The following is a 17,940-nucleotide window of genomic DNA, read 5'->3' as shown; positions in this document are numbered from 1 at the left end:
TTTTGAATGGAATGGGGTCTGATGCTTCCCTTTTGAAAGAGTAGTATGATTTTAAAAATAGTTCAAGAGAGTTGCCCGCCATTAAACCGAAACACAAACCCCTAAAAATTATTAGGAAACTCTAACGTTTCCAATTCATTCTTGTGCCTTATTTAAAAAAGAGTAAATTACATGGATGGTCCCTGTGGTTTGAACTAATTTATGCGTTTGGTCCATAACTTATTTTATAAACTTGGACGGTCGCTTGTTACATTTTTATTATGCGTTGGTCCCTATGTCAAATAAAAAGACTATATTGCGCTTATTGAATATATATATATATATATATATATATATATATATATATATATATATATATATATATATATATATATATATATATATATATTAGTTTTTACTATTTATTGACTAAACTGCACAAATGGTCCCTATGGTTTGCTTAAAATTGTCACTTTGGTCCAAAAAGGTTTAGATTAGCACCATGAGTTCAAAGTTTTCATTTTGTTGCTGGTTTGGTAAAACTTACTTTGAACTTTTTCATGATGACGATTTCCCCTTACTTGTTTCTTTTTTAGTTTTTTATTTATTTAAATATTTATCTGTTTAAAAGAAAAAATTGCATTTTCTATTTTGTTTATATAATTTTTTATAAAAGAATAAAAATAAATAAATAAAATATGCAATCTCTCTCTCTCTCTCTCTCTCTCTCTCTCTCTCTCGCATAAGAGAACAATTCCTTTTTTCTTTCATCGTAACAAAAAAATAACTCATTTGAAGAAAATAATTAATCACCATAACATGTTATGTATCCCACCCTTCTATGCATCGATTCACTGTTCATCATCTACATGTATGCTTTGCTTTTTTGCAACCGCTATGTGTAGTTTTTGTTGGTTTAGACTAAAAGACTTCAAAACTCACCCCTTTTCCCTTTCGATTTTAGGTTTCAGGTCCAAATGAGAAGAGTACAAAGAGTACATGGAATCGAAGATGGAGAGATGGGGGTTTTTGTGCGTTGATCGAACAAACCCAGAATCGATAGAGAAGAACGAAGATATGAAAGATGTAGGGTTTTCTGAGGAAGATAGAGAAGGAGAGAGAAACAAATTTTCCTTTGAGGGTTTTCACATTTGCATTAGGGTTTCATGACAGTAGTTGCAACACTTATGGTCGAAGGTTTCTTAGTGGGGAAGATGAAGATGATGCTAGAAACCACTCGATCTAAGCAGATACGTCAACAATATTGGTTGCCATACACTGGAGTCGCCGAAGACATTCTCGTGCCAGACGTTAGAGTCGCCGGAGATAGAGACATGGCGTATGAGCAGTCAGAGACAGAGACATGGCATATCAATAGGTTTTTTTTTTCTCATCTCACCAAAAACTCTCCATAATCTGATGTATGTTGCAGGTGTGTGATGGTGAATAACAATCGAAGCTCTAATTTTGGTGATGAGAGTGTGAGTTGAAGAATATAGGAATGAGAAGTTAAACTATTTCTTGAGGTTTTTAAGATCGGCGATGAAGGTGCGGTTTTTCTGGTCGGCGGTGACGATGAGGTTTTTCAGATCGACAATAAAGTTTTTGGGTTTTCTGATCGACGTCTGTGAAGGTTCTTTGGGTAGGTGATGAGACTGGTGAATGAAGATGCTTTAGATCTGGCGATGGAGAGGGATGGTCTTGAGTGGCAGAAAAATCTACTTGGAGATGGAGGTGAAGGATGGTGGTGGAGACTAATGGTTGTCAAAATCAATGGTTATGGGGTATGTGTTTTGAAGATCGAACCCGGAAGATGTTCTTCAGTTTAAGTGTTTATCAAACACAACCCGAGAGAGAGAGAGAGAGAGAGAGAGAGAGAGAGATTATTGTAAGAATTTTGTTTACTAGTGGTTATTTCAAAAAATAATTGGTTTTTTTTAACTATTGTAATATAAAAGTAATTAAAAAAAGTAAATATCAAGGGCAAATTCATCATTATAAAATAGTTAAAACCAAAATGGACCAAAGTCGCCACAAAATGAAAAGTTTGGACCTTTGGTGCTAGTCCAAAACTTTTTCGACCAAAATGATAATTTTCAACGAACCACATGGACCATTTGTGTAGTTTTGTCTTATTTTTTTGAAGCTTTTATCTAAATATTATATTGGGACCCATTATTTTTATCCAACCTTAACTGTAAATTGTTCAAGGTTGACCTATTCCAAATCATCACATACAACAATTACCGGTGGCACCTCGTTCCCTTACGACAACTACCATCGACACCAATTTTCCTCCGGAAACCGTCTCAGTACAAACCTCAAATAACATCAGTACAAAACTCGAAACAAAACCTACACAAACCTCATATATGAAACTCAAACTTCAAAATCAAAATAACATATTATAATACAAATGCATAATTGATTGATTTCTGAAAATAAAAAGAAAAATTGATTGACTTCCAAAAATGAATAACAAAATCACAGGAATATCAAAAATTGAGTAAGAAATGTATCAAAATTTCTCCAAACGTCCAAACCCCGAAAATGACTAAACAATCCTAGCTCTTCATCTCTTTCAAATCTCTTTATCTCTTCTCGATCTAATGTACTCTTCCTTTTGTTCTTTATGTGTGTATTTTTGGGGTTGTGTTGGTATCGGTTGTCCTATGTTGTGTTGTGCTGAATGGATAAAGGTTTAGGTAAGAAATTAAAGAATATGGGAACACCCATTGACTAGTAGAGTAAAAAACAAAATAATAACCTTGATCATCAATATTATAAGAGGATGAACAAGTGAACAAAACACTGAAAAAATCACATACAAAAGAAAAGGAGAAGAGTGATCCCTCTACTGAAATCGAGTCCAATAGTCGCATGTTTGGAAAGAAGAAATGAAAATCTCTTTTATGATCTTTGATCTTATAGTCACATGTCGGCAAGAAAAACTGGATGTCAGCTACAGTTTGATTTTGTATGGAAAGGGTATGATGAAGGAGAAATGGTACCCTTTCCAACGAGGAAAATCTAGATGTCGGCCGGAGGTTATAGAGGTTTAGGGGGATGGAGAAGAGGTTGTGGGCTTTTTTCCGATGAGAGATGGTATGGAGGTGAGAGGTCTTCAAGATAAAATGTGTGGGGTAATTGTTTTTAGGTTATATTAATTTTTTTATTAAATAATAATAATATAAATATACATAAATGATAAAAGAAAAGTTTAAATAAATAATAAGGATAAAAAGCTCATTTAATGCAGGTCAAGGACTATACGTGCAAGAAAAATGTTTCATAAGGACCTTACAAGTTAAAAAAATAAGTTACGGACCAAACGTGCAAATTACCCCAAACCAGAGGGACTGTCCATGTAATTTACTCTTTAAAATGGTTAGAGATGTGTTTTGATAGTAAAATAAAGGCAGCCAACATTTATTTAGTAGGGGCTCCAGCAAAACTTTTTACTAAAATTATGTGATTGTTTATCGGATTTCAAAATTGTTTTTATTAGAGATTTCACATTGCTAATTATATATATATATATATATATATATATATATATATATATATATATATATATATATATATATATATATATATATTAATTACCAAAATAGGTATGTGAGACAATTCACTATTCATTCCACGTAATCATTCCACGTAAGCATAGTCATTTTTTTAAGTTTTCATACTTGAGGTTCTTTTTACATTTTACTACCTTTACTTTTATCTTTTTTTTTTATATTTTGTACCCTGAACTAATTTTGATATAACAATTTTTATCCTTATAGTTTTAAAATTTATATATATTTATATTCTTTCTCCTTAATTAATTTTTATTTAACAGTTTTCCCTCATTATAATTTTAAAGTTAAATTATTAGTATTTAATACATTATAATGTCAATTGTTTGTATCCATATTTTATTTTGATATTTTTGTGTTCCACTTTACATGATTTAATTATCTCAATGGTATATATGGTGTCAAACTATATTTTTTAACATACCGGATCTTCCGCAGCAACGCGCGGATGGTCTAAACCCTAGTTTTTATATATATGTTAAACTTTTTTTTACTTTACCAATTAAGTAAAGGCATATTTAAATTCGGACGGAATAGTTCCAACATTGGTGTAAATGTAAATGTTTAGGTTGAAACTTTAAAGAGTATTGTGTGAGAAACATAAGAACGAGACTATCTCAAATGTGGATACATGCTAGATTTTTAAGTATGGAACAACTCTTGTTTTTTATGTTTTGTATTCAACTTCATATCAAATCTTTTTTTTTGGTATGTATATAGCATTACAAATTCATACCAATGGAATTTCTTGGTAACCAAATAAGTTGATACCAATTACATTTTGTACAGGACTGGTAGCTAAATTTGTGAACCAACTATAATTAATACAATACACAGTTTGAAGAAAAAATAATTAATTCGTATCGTATAATATTTACCATTATTATAAACTCTCTCTCTCTCTCTCTCTCTCTCTCTCTCTCTCTCTCTCTGCACCCACATCGAAAATCTATTCTCTAAGTATTCCACAATTATCAATTAAGGTTTCGATTACATCAGAGGATAATGTTGAAAATGATTGTGAACGCGCGTAAGTACAGTCGAACTTTGCCTTTCTCATGAACCAATGAAATGCCTGATTTTTTTTATAACAATTAGTTAAGCACTAGGCTTAGTGAGTTCCCCAAAATACCAAATTTCACAATACATATACATGCATACATTGGTTATCTAGGCTCCCAATCGCTTCAGATGCTATTGCCATTATCTGGCTCACGATCGCATCATCTCACCCTTGGCCTTTAGCATAAAGCTAGTCCACCCACATCTTGGCCTTAAACACAAATAGGGAATGCCTCAGCCCTTAACCGACCACATACACAATTAACATTGAAAGAAACATCCTAAAAAGTCTACCAATACAGACACATAGAATCTACACTGTAGGATTTACTCAAATGGTTCCTATACCCTGACATACATGGATATATACTGGAATACAAAATATAGTAATATGAACTCACCTGGACAATTACTTTGAAGATTAACAACTATTCGGATGATCCTACTGGAAAGGAAAGAGCCTAACAAGTATTAACCTATAATACGATAACTGATTAGATCCTAAGGGAATTTGGTAATGTAGGCTAGACCTATCACTAATCCCAATGAATACCGATAGTTCTATAAAGTGAGGATCAACCAGGCAAGACAGTTGGGAGGCAAGATCATTTCGGCATATAGTTTTTCTGAAATCCAACAACCATGCCAACATGACCATTCTAGACACCTCTCCCATAAGTAGATCGATCAGTATTATGACTGGAATTACTGACAGATCTAGCATTTATCGGTTCCTTATGATAGATATAATTATAATTAATTACACGGAAGCAAAGTAAGTGTAGTTCACTTATAGAGTATCCTAGATGAGAACCGGGATCTAAGCGGGCATAATATTGACTCGAGTTATCTCGTACTCGAAGGCTATTACTCAGATGAGTACTCAGTGTCGCAAACCTTTACTGTAGTCTAAAAACGAAGGAAAAAGGGTATATAAGAGAGAATATCAAGTGAAAATATGTGTAGGTATGTAGGGAATTGAGAATATATGGAAAGCTCTATATATAGCCAAGAAAAGTGATGCGTACCACGCATATATATGGGCCTTTTGTGCACTATAGGGTGTGTCTCTTTCGGGTTCGTCCATATCAGCACTTCTAGAAGCTTGCCATGTGTCCCATTTGTGGTGCCACATGTCACGACCTTGTGGGGCTATGTCGCATTGTCTCCAGAGAGATTCGTCTGCCTTATCATGCCACGTGTCATCTAGCTATGGTGCCACGTCATCTCATGCATCGTGTTTTCCATACTTTCAAAATGACATAACTTCTTCATACGAGCTCTATTTTCAACATTTTTTGTATTACCGGAAAGACCTCGACGAGATCTACAACTCACCTTTTGATCCTAACAGGTAATTATCAATATATAAGAAATTTATATTTTTGAGAGGCTTAGACTATTAGAGATTGTTGTTGAAAGCATAACACCTACATATAGACTATGTTTCCTACTGCCTTTGTATTGAGTCAATCATATCGACGAGATCTTTAATTCTCGTTTAGATTTTTAATAATCTATCGATCTAAGATTCAATTTATGTGCCTACACTTCTGTTGGATTAGTGTCTAAGTCCATAACTATAATTGGTATGTACTTGACCCGACTCGGCATGGTCCATTTGGGTTGCATGGCATCGGAATATTTGGATAGACCGTTTGTGAGGAGAGGACATTTATGACATATTAATATATTATAAGTTCTAATATATTAATATAAAATCATGTTATTTAATTATTATTGATCAAGAATAAATTTGTACTTAATTTAGTGATCAAAAGAGACTAATTGAATATAAGGGGATTGATTGTGTAAATCATTCATTTTTATATATGTGGGCTTATGATCCAAGATTCCTTATGTTGAATTTAACCCATATGGTGACCCTTGGATACTCCATGGAGGTTAAAACCCATGGAGCATAAGGAATGGGTAAAGTCATGAGTTACATGGTGTAACCCTAATAGCCACACTATATAAAGACCCCTTTAGCTCAAGAAATTGGCACTGGTGATACATATACGAGGGCTAGCCGATTTAAGCATGATTTGTCTTCTTCTCATTGTTATTCCATGTGTTGGTGATGTTGTGTGAACCATTTGAGGTGTCACACTTAGGGCACTAGGCTCTCGAGCTTCATGGAGTCAAGTTACATCAAGAGGTATGTATTCTAACTTTTTATATTACCAAAGTATAAAAGATTGTATGCTAGATAGGGTAATACCTTGGAATATTCATATTTGTATGTATAATAGAGAAAACATAGATCCAAGGTATTTAGGGTTGCATGTACACTTAGGAATGTTAGAATGCTCATAACCCAACAGTGGTATTAGAGCCTAGGCTTGTTTTCTTGTTATACTTGTAAATTTGGCTGAAAATTGAAGTTTTTAAGCAGTCTGGACAGCAGACTTGCCGGGTCCATGAAGGGACTCGCCGAGTCCAAGGAAAAACTCATCCAACTCGACGAGTTGGTTCGTGCACTCGACGAGTTGGACCCCTAGACAGCATATCTTCGACTTGTTTTGGCTAGAAATGGACTAGGAACATTACCCTTAGCTGTTTTTCAACTTATAAACCTGTTTTTGGTGTGGTAATGTTCATGCTAATCCAATTTAAAAGATAATTGTCAATAGATTCTTGTTTTGTATTAGTTTAATGGCTAGGCTAATTACATGAAAAAGTTTGATTGAATTATCTTGTTCTTATGAGTTCCTTAGATTAATAGGAAAAGTTATGTGAAATTGTTGTTTTCAATCCAAATTAATCTAAGAGTTGATTCTAAAATGTGTTTTTGTAACTTTTCCTCAAGTTATATGAAAAGTCACATTTAAGACTCATAAAACTCATAAATATTTCATAGGTTATGAACAAAGAAAAATCATATTCTTTTAATAGTTTAAAGACTTCCATAACTTGTCCTCGAGTTATGGAACTTGAAGAGTTTTTGGATTAAAACTACTTTAAACACATAAGTTATGGAACTTGAAGACTTTTTGGATCAAAACTACTATAAACACATAAGTTATGGAAATTGAATAGTTTTGAATAGTTTCAAAACATGCCCTCAAGTTTTGGAATTTGAAAAGTTTTCCCATATGAATACTTTAATTCCAAGCTAAGCCCTTAGAATTTTAAAAGTTAAAATTCAAACCTTATACTTTATAGTATTATAAGTTAATTATATATATGTATAAGAGCAAGTCGGTCTTACCGTTAGTAGGCCTCATTCACGAAGCCGGTCTATAAGGGGGGTATAAGGTTACTGCCTATAAAATGGCAGTTTAATGGGTGTCCACTCTCACCCACCGCTTCCTTGACTGGTGGAGGGTCGTTAGCCGAACGGGTAGGACAAGGACTAGAATTCTCCCTTCATTAAAAGTATTAATGATAAATATAAAGTAACTAAACCTTTTATAAATTCCCAATCTTAGTTACTTCAGGAAAATATGAATTTGGTGCTAACCCATGAAATTACACTTTGCACTTTGCTTAAGTCAGTCAGTAGAGCGCGTGTGGTTAACCGGCACACTAGCTGGACTTAACAAGGCAGGCAAAGGGTAACTCAATATTTATCATAGTATCGGTGGAGCACGTGTGGTTAACCGGCACATCGATTAAGGGGTAAATATTAAGGGTAAAAAGCAATTTGCATGGTTACTTCACACCTTGTTTTGTGATCCTCGGCATCCCAGTCACAAAACCTGAAGGGAACACTCGAGATTGAAACATGCCATTGAACAGTTCAATGAATCTCAAAAGATCTAGGAGTTTCAAATCAAAGTAAAACATAATTAAATTATTTCGTTTTCATGGTGGAAATTAGTGAATCGTCATTCGCCTATCTTCAAATATTTTATAGCTTGGATTAAGGCATCCCTTTTCCAAGTTATAAAAGTAGTGTTGGGTCCTAGCCTTAATACTTTATATTGGGTGTTATATTAAGGACTTTAAATCAACTATCTTGAAAATCTCCCAAAAATATGTCTGGTTTAGTCATCTATGATCTTCCCAAATCTCATGGAACTTCACTTCCTCCACCTCCTCCAATTATTATCCCTAACCCACAAGTTCAAGGTCACTTAAGCCCTAATGGCAAGCAAGGTCTATGTGTGCTCACATTTTGGAGATGAAGTCACATATTGACAAGCCGGGAGAGTTGGGTGTCAAAGTCTTAAGAAAGTTGGATGGTCCATCACTTTCTAAGTCACATAGTATGTTCCTTTAGGACTACTATGAAATAGACTATGACATGACCCTTAATGATCGTATCTATTTGCTTAGTGCTGCTGAATCAGCAATGATTTGGAGCTTTTGTAAAGAAAATTTGATTAGGAAGATCAACTTCCCAAAATACCATGGACATTGACAATGGAAACATTGGATATCTAGAAAAGCCTTCTCTTCCCAAGGAAAGATTGACCATAGTCAACTCGGTTGACCAAATGGTAAAGAGAAAGGCAAGTCTGTGATAGTCTCATGTACCATTCCCAAAGAGTCCATATGTTTCTCTTGCCAAAGTAAGGGGCATTGATTGTGAAGCTGCCTATTTACCTGGAAGATCATAAGGTTGATCAAGTCAAGAAGTTTGACTCTACTTTAGGTAAAGTCCACTATCTAACTCTGTTAAGTTTATATTATGAGATTCTTATTACATGACGTGACTTGGTCACATGTTGAAGGTTTAAGAATCAAAGAAAAGTGAAGAAAATTAAAGGAAGTATATGCTGATTCTGATCGCGAAGATGGATTTCGATCTCATGGTTCGGTGATCAGAATTTTGAGATGTTACTTAGGAGTTATGATATATTACTTAGGAATAGATAACAAGTTTTTCATATGCTTTTGTACTGTAAGGATAAATGTTTCCGCAAAGTTTTAAAATAAAAGGAAAAGTTTTGATTCCATTTATTCTAAGTATCCTTACAATGGCATTTGTGAAAAATTATTGCTTATATGATTCCATTGATAGCAATAATGGAAATATGAATTTGATTCTTTCATTTGTGGTAGTGTCTAAATTTACCAAATAAGGAAAGATTCTCGTCACCCAAGTTTTCAGTTGGACAGAAACTTGGAATCATACAAGTTGTATAGTATGATGAATGAAAATTTTCACCTTTGGAAAATTACGACTAATTCCTTGTTCATATTTATATGTGAGTCAAGTGAAGGACTAAGGGATCAAGTACACATTCTTATGCAGTAGTCCAGTCCACCGCAAAAGATTGTTAAGACTATTCGTCAAGATTTACTAAAGTTTAGTAAATATGATTATACTTACAAGTTTAAGTATAATTCTGAAGCATTGAAAAAATTTCGATGTATGGCAGAACGAATGAGAAGAATCAAATTAGGTAGAAGGATAAAAGTTTCTCAAATCTGAAAAGATGGGAGAGTACTTTAGTATCAGGTTTTGTGATCATTTTAATGATTTAGAAATCATGTCACAATTAGTCCTCTAAGGAAATCTTAGTGCATTCTTATGACTAAGAAGAGGAATCTTGAATTATTGGAATGGTTAAATCAAGAAGATGAGTCATACTTCGTTCCAAAAACAAGTCTTAGAGTCATACTCCAAGACTATAACTTGAGTGACATATCTTAAAGAAAGGTTTAAAACACTTGTCAAATGTAAGAATAAAAGTGTTCTACTCTTGTACATTTGAAATTGGTATGTTGTGATGTTTTTGATAAAACAAAGACCAACTTAGGCCAATTGTGTGAAGTGTTTGCCTTGATAAAGAATCCGCACTATCTCTTGAATATTTGGCAAGAGAGTCTTATATGTCAAGAGGACAGTGGGAGTCTTAAAGATCTTGAAAAAGCTTCAAGATCTAATCAAGAATAAAACCTGTAGTTTGACACTAGCACATGACATGAGGTTTATAACCTATCGTGTTGCCATATTCCTACTTCTGTGCCCATTCCAGTGAAAGTTGGCTTTGCATATGAGTTCTGAGAGTTCTCAATTGGTTGCATTACAACTTGGAAGCAATGGCAGGCCCTTGTGCTTCCAGGTGGCAAGAAGTTAAGATTACACAAGTTCAATCCATAAGAGTTGTGATTTGTCACTAACCTTGTCTTATAATTATGGTTTTGACAAATTCACATGGATAGGAACACTTACACCATAAAAAAGTCTAAGTGTCATAAGGTTTCTCTCCGATTCATGAAAATGATGGTGAGGAAATGCTTTCACCAAGTAGATTTTAAGTAGATAGCAATTGTGATCTTTGCATTCTCAAAGTCGTTAGTGGAGCGTGTGTGGTTAACCAGCACACTAACATGGACATATGAGAAATGACAAAGATCTAAACAATTGAGACTATGATTATGACATCCCTTTTCATAGTTCTGAAATTGTTTAGACACACATGTGAGCTATCTAAGAAAAGGTGTATGATTTTGATAAAGTTTTTTTATCAAAGCGTCTCGTATCAAAAATCTGAACTTCAGTAAGAAAGTTAATAAAGTATTGACTTCTAGAAGTCCAACTGTTTTCTGATACATGTCAAAGCTAGTGGGAGCATAAGTGTTATGCTAATAATCATCATGTTTGTGGGAGCATGATAATTATGATAAGGATTGCAAGTTAGCAATGTTAATTAAAGAAAACAAAGTTTCAATTCTTCAAGTTATAGGGGTTGGAAAAGTTGTTTTTGCTATAATTAAGGGAGAGGAAATAATACTTCATTTCAATTCTAAAAGCTTAGATTAAGGTTTTAATCATCTTTAGTCAAGGATATATATATATATATATATATATATATATATATATATATATATATATATATATATATATATATATATATATGAATTTTATGTTGGAATGGATCAACATAAGGAAATTCTATATATGAGTCCATTATTTGCGTTCTAAAACTCGATTATGATTACGACATCCCTTTTCATAATCTGAATTAGGAGAACTTGGCAAATAGAAATAGAATATTATAGCAAAAAGATAGATCTAGTATCATGTCTTTATGTGAGACATCATGAATCGTGTCCCATATGCTTCGGATATAGGATCTATTGCATGTGCTATAATATTCATCTGTTCTAAATTTTTCCGAATGCCTAGAGCATTAAAAGGGAAAAAGTACTAGAACTGGATATGACTAATTTGATTAAGCAACTGTCGAGTACAATCTAAGGTTTACCAAAGATTGGTTGCTCAGGGACAGTTGGAAGTATAATGTTAATTTTGGAAGGACCATATTGACATATTCTGAAAAGAGGCAACTCTTGTTCAGAAGTGATAGTCAAAATGAGAATATGGAAATATTCATATTCCCATAAGTCGAAGTTATTCATCAAATCTGTGTATGATTAAGAAACTTAATGCAAGAAGGATGTTCAAAGGAATGTACTTTGAATTTGAGACTTCGTTCCATGGAGTTGATCTCCATTGAAATACTTTGTAATGTCTGTTGACAAGTCTTTGTTACTTTGTGCATAATCATTACAAGATGATCAATGCATATATGTTTAGAATCTAAAATATTTAGGTAAATGGCAGGAATTTGGAATTCTTGCATTTGCGGTAAGGAATTAGGACTGTGAAATGAGAATCAATGGAATTATGTTCAATCGATCTATTTCACAAAGTCAAGATCGTAGACAAACTTAGTATGCATACTTGGTGTATGACATAACTAATATTTACACAAACATAGTGTGCATACTTGGTGTATGGCATGACTAGTGTTTAGAAAACATAGTGTACATGCTTGGAGCATCGGACAACTATTGTTTTAATTCAAGTATAAAGTTGATAGTTTGAAATAGTATGTAATGAATGATGGGTAATTGATGCAGCGTACAAATGATTCAAGATCAAAACGGTTGATTCTAAAAGAATACCCAGGATAATCTTGTCCAAACCACGTTGATTCAATGAATACCGTGGGATTGGCGTCAAAATTCGGTAAACACACACAGAATTTGGAGAGAACAATGAAAGTTCTTTACACTGATCTATGACCATCCAAATTACATTAGAAAGACCTAAATAAGAAGCAGAATTTTAAAAGAAACCCTAAAGAGACATGGCCCAAACACAAACCAAAAAACAAAGTCCAAAAATTATGAGAAAAAACTCAAAAATGTCCATAAGTCCAATTTTGAAAACGATTTTTGGACTCAAAAATGGGTAAGTCCCCTTCGGAAACTTATCCAGACGTGCTCCTTGCTTCAAGCTTCGATTTGACTGGTCGTAGGCCCAAAACGGAGATCCATATCCAAAGTTATGACCACATACGTGAAGCCCCTTTAGTCACACGATCATGGGCCTCTAGGAACGCAAGGGACCAATCCTCCACACTAGGGCCCGCATCATCCCCTCCTGGGTAGACAAAATTCGACCTCGAATGTGTAATGGGCTCATCATCGAAAGACTCTTCATGAAAAGGAAGTAAATGTTTCACATTGAAAACATCAGAACATCGAATGTGACTTGGCAACTTCAGATGATAAGCATTGGAATTGATCTTCTCCATTATCTCTACGGGTCCAATCTTCTTGGCTGATAGGTTGTTGTACTCACCAATCGAAAAACGATCTTTAGTCAAAACAGCCCAAAAAAAGTCATCCTCCTCAAAATCAAATTGCCTACGTTTTTTTATCTGCATCTTGCTTGTGCTTGGAGTTGGATCGAATCAAGTTTTCATGAACAGCCTTATGAACATCATGTAGACATTCAACAAAATCCTTCACTTTCTTTGGAACAACACCAAAAATAGGAAGCGACATCAAATCAAGTGGTCCTCGAGGTTGAGCAGAATAGACCACTTGAAATTAACTGAATCCAGTACTTCGGTTGATTGCATGATTATGAGCAAAGTCAGCTTGGCATAGTTTCTGATCCCAGCCCTTCACATGATCACCCACCAAACACCGCAAAATATTACCAAGGGACCAATTGACAACTTCTGTTTACCCATCTGTTTGAGGATGATAAGCACTACTAAAGCTAGGCTAAGTGTTCACCATTTTCCACAAGCTACGCCAAAAATGACTCAAAAACCTAGTGTCTCGATCATAAATAATAGAAGATGGCAAGCCATGCAAACGGTATATGTCTCGAAAGAATAATTGAGCCACATTAACTGCATTCGTCGTCTTTTTATAAGGGATAAATTGCACCATCTTTGAAAAACGATCAACAACCACAAAGATTGAATCATTGCCCCGTTGAGTCTGTGGTAACCCCAACACAAAATCCATGCTTATATCCACCCAAGGTTGAGACGGAATAGGTAAAGGCATATAGAGTCCAACAGTGGTAGTCGTGCCCTTCGAAACCTGGAAAATTCTACACCGTTTAACATATCGATCCACCTCCTTTCACATAATAGGCCAAAAGTAAGATGATTGTGCCAACTGTAAAGTGCGATCTCGCCCGACATGCCCCTAACCATGCAACTCCTTGATGATTTGAAGACGAAGACTAGAATCGGGGACACAAAATTGATTCCCTTTGAAAAGGAAACTGTCATGAACTAGAAAATCAGACTTCCGCCCAGATTGTATATCCTGCAAAATAACAGAAAAGTAAGGATCAACAGCCAACTGCTCCACGTGGACATCCAACCCTGGAACACCAACCCTCATGGAAACTAGCAAATTACTTCTTCTGCTCAAAGCATCTGCCACCCGATTCGACACTCCATATTTGTGCTTCACAACAAAAGTGAACTTTTCCAAGAATGCCATCCACCGCCCATGCTTATGGTACACCTTATCTTGACTTCGAATGTGCCTTAGAGAACCATGATCTGTAAAAAAACAAACTCTTTATGACACAGGTAGTGACGCCAATGCTTTATAGTTTGGACCACTGCATATAATTCAACATCATAAGTGCTATAATGCAACTTTGGCCCCGTGAACTTCTCACTGAAATAGGCAACCAGTCATCCCCCTTGACTTAAAACTGCTCCAACTCCAACCTTTGAAGCATCCGTGTGTAAGTCAAAAACTTGAGAAAAATCTGGTAATACAAGAATCGGTGCTGCTCTGTCCAAGTAAAGGTCTTCCCTTTCATACGATCGGTCATAGGTGACATAAGAGAACTGAAGTTTGGAATAAAACGCCTATAGAATGAAGCAAGACCAAGGAAGCTTCGTACTTCAGTGATGGTATTTGGAGTTGGCTATTGTCTGACAGCTGCCACTTTCGTCTACCTGTATTCCTTCACTAGAAACAACATAACCCAAGAACAGGACTTTTGGGAACATGAACACACACTTCTTCACAGCTGCATACAAACTATCCCTTCGAAGTAAGGTCAAGACCTGCCGCACATGGCTGACATGCTCTCCAAAAGTAGCACTGTAAATAAGTATGTCATCAAAATAGACGACTAAAAATTTACCAATAAAGGGCCTGAACAATTGGTTCATCATACGCATAAATGTACCAGGAGCATTTAATAAACCAAAAGGAATCACCAACTACTCATAAAATCCTTCACGAGTCTTGAAGTCACTTTTCCTTTCATCACCCGGTCTAAGTCGAATCTGGTAGTACCCACTCTTTAAGTCCAGTTTGGTAAAGATAGTGGCACCACTAATCTGGTCAAGCAAGTCATCAAGTCGAGGAATTGGAAATATGTACCTCACTGTGATCTTATTGATGGAACGACTATCAACACACATACGCCAAGTACCATCCCTTTTAGGAGTCAACAAAGCAGGAACAACACACGGGCTCATGCTCTCCCGGACATGACCTTTTGAAATCAATTCCTCCACCAATTGTCGCAACTCCTCATGCTCTCCGGGACTCATTCTGTAATGTGGCCTATTAGGCAACTGAGCTATTGGTTGTAAATCAATATAATGTTGGATGCCATGTAAATGTGGCAAGCCATCAGTTAATTCATTAGGGAAAACATCAGCGAATTCCTTGAGAAGAGGAACCATAGCCTCAGGAATTTCAACCTCCTTATCCACTTCCTTCCCTAACAACACAAAAATTTCACCTTTCGCCTCCAACTCGTCTTCAAACTGAGTAAGAGTTAATAGAGTACCCGAAGGTTTATGAATTGGTTCCTTTGGCTAACTGGGAACCAATGTTCTCTTCACACCATCAAACAAGAAACTGTAAGTATTAGTCCGCCCGTTATGATCTATGTTACGATCATACTACCAAGGTCTTCCTAACAACAAATGACAAGTATCCATAGCAACCACATCACACCACACATCATCTTTATACGTGGTACCAACAGAAAATTGAACAAGGGCTCGTTTAGATACAATGACCTCACCACCCTTCTTAAGCCACTGTAGCTTGTAAGGCTTAGGGCGGTTTTCTGTTTTCAAAGCCAACTTTTGAACTGCTTCTTCAGATATAAGGTTATCACAACTTCCTGAATCAATAAAAAAGTACAAACCTTTCCCAAAATAGTACATGTCGACTGAAAGATGTTGTGTTTGACCCAGTCATCACCAATAATTTTTGGTGTAAAATAAGAGCGCCTTACCACCAAATTCACCCCCACATCTCCAGTTACAACCTCCTCTTCTAATTGAAGCTCTTCGTCGTACACAGGGGAATCTTCATAATTTTCACCAGCATCACTATTTTTCCAATCATCTTGCTCATCAAACAAATGACGTTTTCCGACCTTCTTGCACTCTTATTGTCAGTGACCTGTCTCCCTACAACTAAAACACTTCAAGCTACTACTACCAGTTGTCCTGGGAGTTGGTCCAGCACTATTAGATGTTGGTCTTTGTCGATTAGGCACAACACGGGGTACCACACCAGCTGTCCTGGAACTTCCTCCAGCAATGGCAGTCGAAGACGAACCGCCCACCCGACGACTTTGTTTCTTAAAAGCTAATGCCCGTTGGTGCGCTTCAGAAACAGACACCGGGTCAAACATATTTACGGAGTCCATGATTTGGACCAGTAGACACCCAATATATCGAGCAATGAGATGTTCCTCTGTCTCCTGGATATCGTTTCGGGCAATCAATTGGTAGAACTCAGTTGTGTAATCGTCAACAGACTTGGTATCCTGCTTTAGATTTTGCAAGCGTTGGTACATCAACCTTTGAAAATTGAAGTTAGATCGTAAACACTTCTTCATCTTCCTCTAAGTCACGACCTTTGACTTTCCCATCCTCTCTCGTGTCAGTTTTAATTGTTGCCATCATGCAGATGCCCTACCACATAGCCTAGTGGCAATCAACGACACTCTCTTGTTTTTAGGGACTTCTTTGAACTCAAAAACTTCCTCAACAGTAGCCAACTACTCGATGAACCCCTCCGGATTCAAACTAACCCCATCGAATTCTGGGATATCAATTTGCATTCCAGCCTCCCAACGCCTATTGTCATCCCCACGTTCACGCCTTGGCCGCTTTTCTAGATCGTCTTCAGAATACGAACCGTCACTGACGCCGAACGAGTTACCAAAATCACCATCTTCCACCTGCAAATGAGTTTGAGACCTTTGACCTCCTCGGTTCACTAGTTCGACCATCATACTAGTCAATTGATCAACCATTTGATCCATCATCTCCTCCATTCTTGCTATAATACGTTCTTCCAGTTCTTGCTCATGAACATTGGCGGGTGTCCTGTTTCTTCTCGGAGGCATTCTGAACCAGCAATTCGGCTCTGATACCAACTGATGCAGCGTACCAATGACCCATGATCAAAACTGTTCATTCTAAAAGAATACCCAATATAATCTTGTCCAAACCACGTTGATTCAATGAATACCGTGGGATTGGCTTCAAAATTGGGTAAACACACACAAAATTTTGAGAGAAAAGTAAAGTTCTTTAAACTGATCAATGACCATCCAAATTACATTAGAAAGACCTAAATAAGAAGCATAATTTTAAAGGAAACCCTAAAGAGACATGGCCCAAACACAAACGCAAAAACAAAGTCCAAAAATTATGAAAAAACACAAAAATGTCCATAAGTCCAATTTAGAAAACGATTTTTGGACTCAAAAATGGGTAAGTCCCCTTTGAAAACTTATCTAGACGTGCTCCTTACTTCAAGCTTCGATTTGACTGGTCGTAGGCCCAAAACGGAGATCCGTAGCCAAATTTATGGCCATTTCTGTGAAGCCCCTTTAGTCACACGATCGTGGGCCTCTACGAACGCAAGGGCCCGATCCTCCACACTAGGGCCCGCATCAGTAATCAATATGGTGATAAATAAAAGATGGTTTATTTATATTCATAAGTTCAGAGACCATATTGGATTCATTATTCTTGTGTTGCACTTTGCATGTTTTGACTTCCAGAATAACTAGGTCGTTCTTCCTAAATGACTAAGTTAT

At 35.9% G+C, this 17,940-nt stretch overlaps 2 protein-coding genes across 2 annotated transcripts; both read right to left on the bottom strand.

Moving 5' to 3' along the window:
• Nucleotides 1-14,039: 14,039 nt before the first annotated feature.
• Nucleotides 14,040-14,342, bottom strand: LOC145098866 (uncharacterized). The gene has a single exon (XM_079036460.1). The coding sequence runs from the start codon at nucleotides 14,340-14,342 to the stop codon at nucleotides 14,040-14,042; it is 303 nt and encodes a 100-aa protein (XP_078892586.1).
• Nucleotides 14,343-14,542: 200 nt separating this feature from the next.
• LOC145098864 (uncharacterized) lies at nucleotides 14,543-17,241 on the bottom strand. Its single transcript, XM_079036459.1, has 7 exons — nucleotides 16,924-17,241; nucleotides 16,287-16,656; nucleotides 16,083-16,190; nucleotides 15,821-16,002; nucleotides 15,246-15,637; nucleotides 14,813-14,960; nucleotides 14,543-14,722 (listed from the first exon to the last, which is right to left on the bottom strand). Exons 1-7 carry the CDS (start codon nucleotides 17,239-17,241, stop codon nucleotides 14,543-14,545), a joined length of 1,698 nt encoding a protein of 565 aa, XP_078892585.1.
• Between the last annotated feature and the right edge of the window lie 699 nt (nucleotides 17,242-17,940).

Source organism: Lactuca serriola, chromosome 4, assembly GCF_051521515.1.
Source record: "Lactuca serriola cultivar US96UC23 chromosome 4, Lser_US96UC23_V15, whole genome shotgun sequence".
Taxonomy (NCBI): Eukaryota; Viridiplantae; Streptophyta; class Magnoliopsida; order Asterales; family Asteraceae; genus Lactuca; species Lactuca serriola.
The sequence above is the reverse complement of the archived record's forward strand: the minus strand, read 5'-3'. Positions and strand labels throughout refer to the sequence as shown.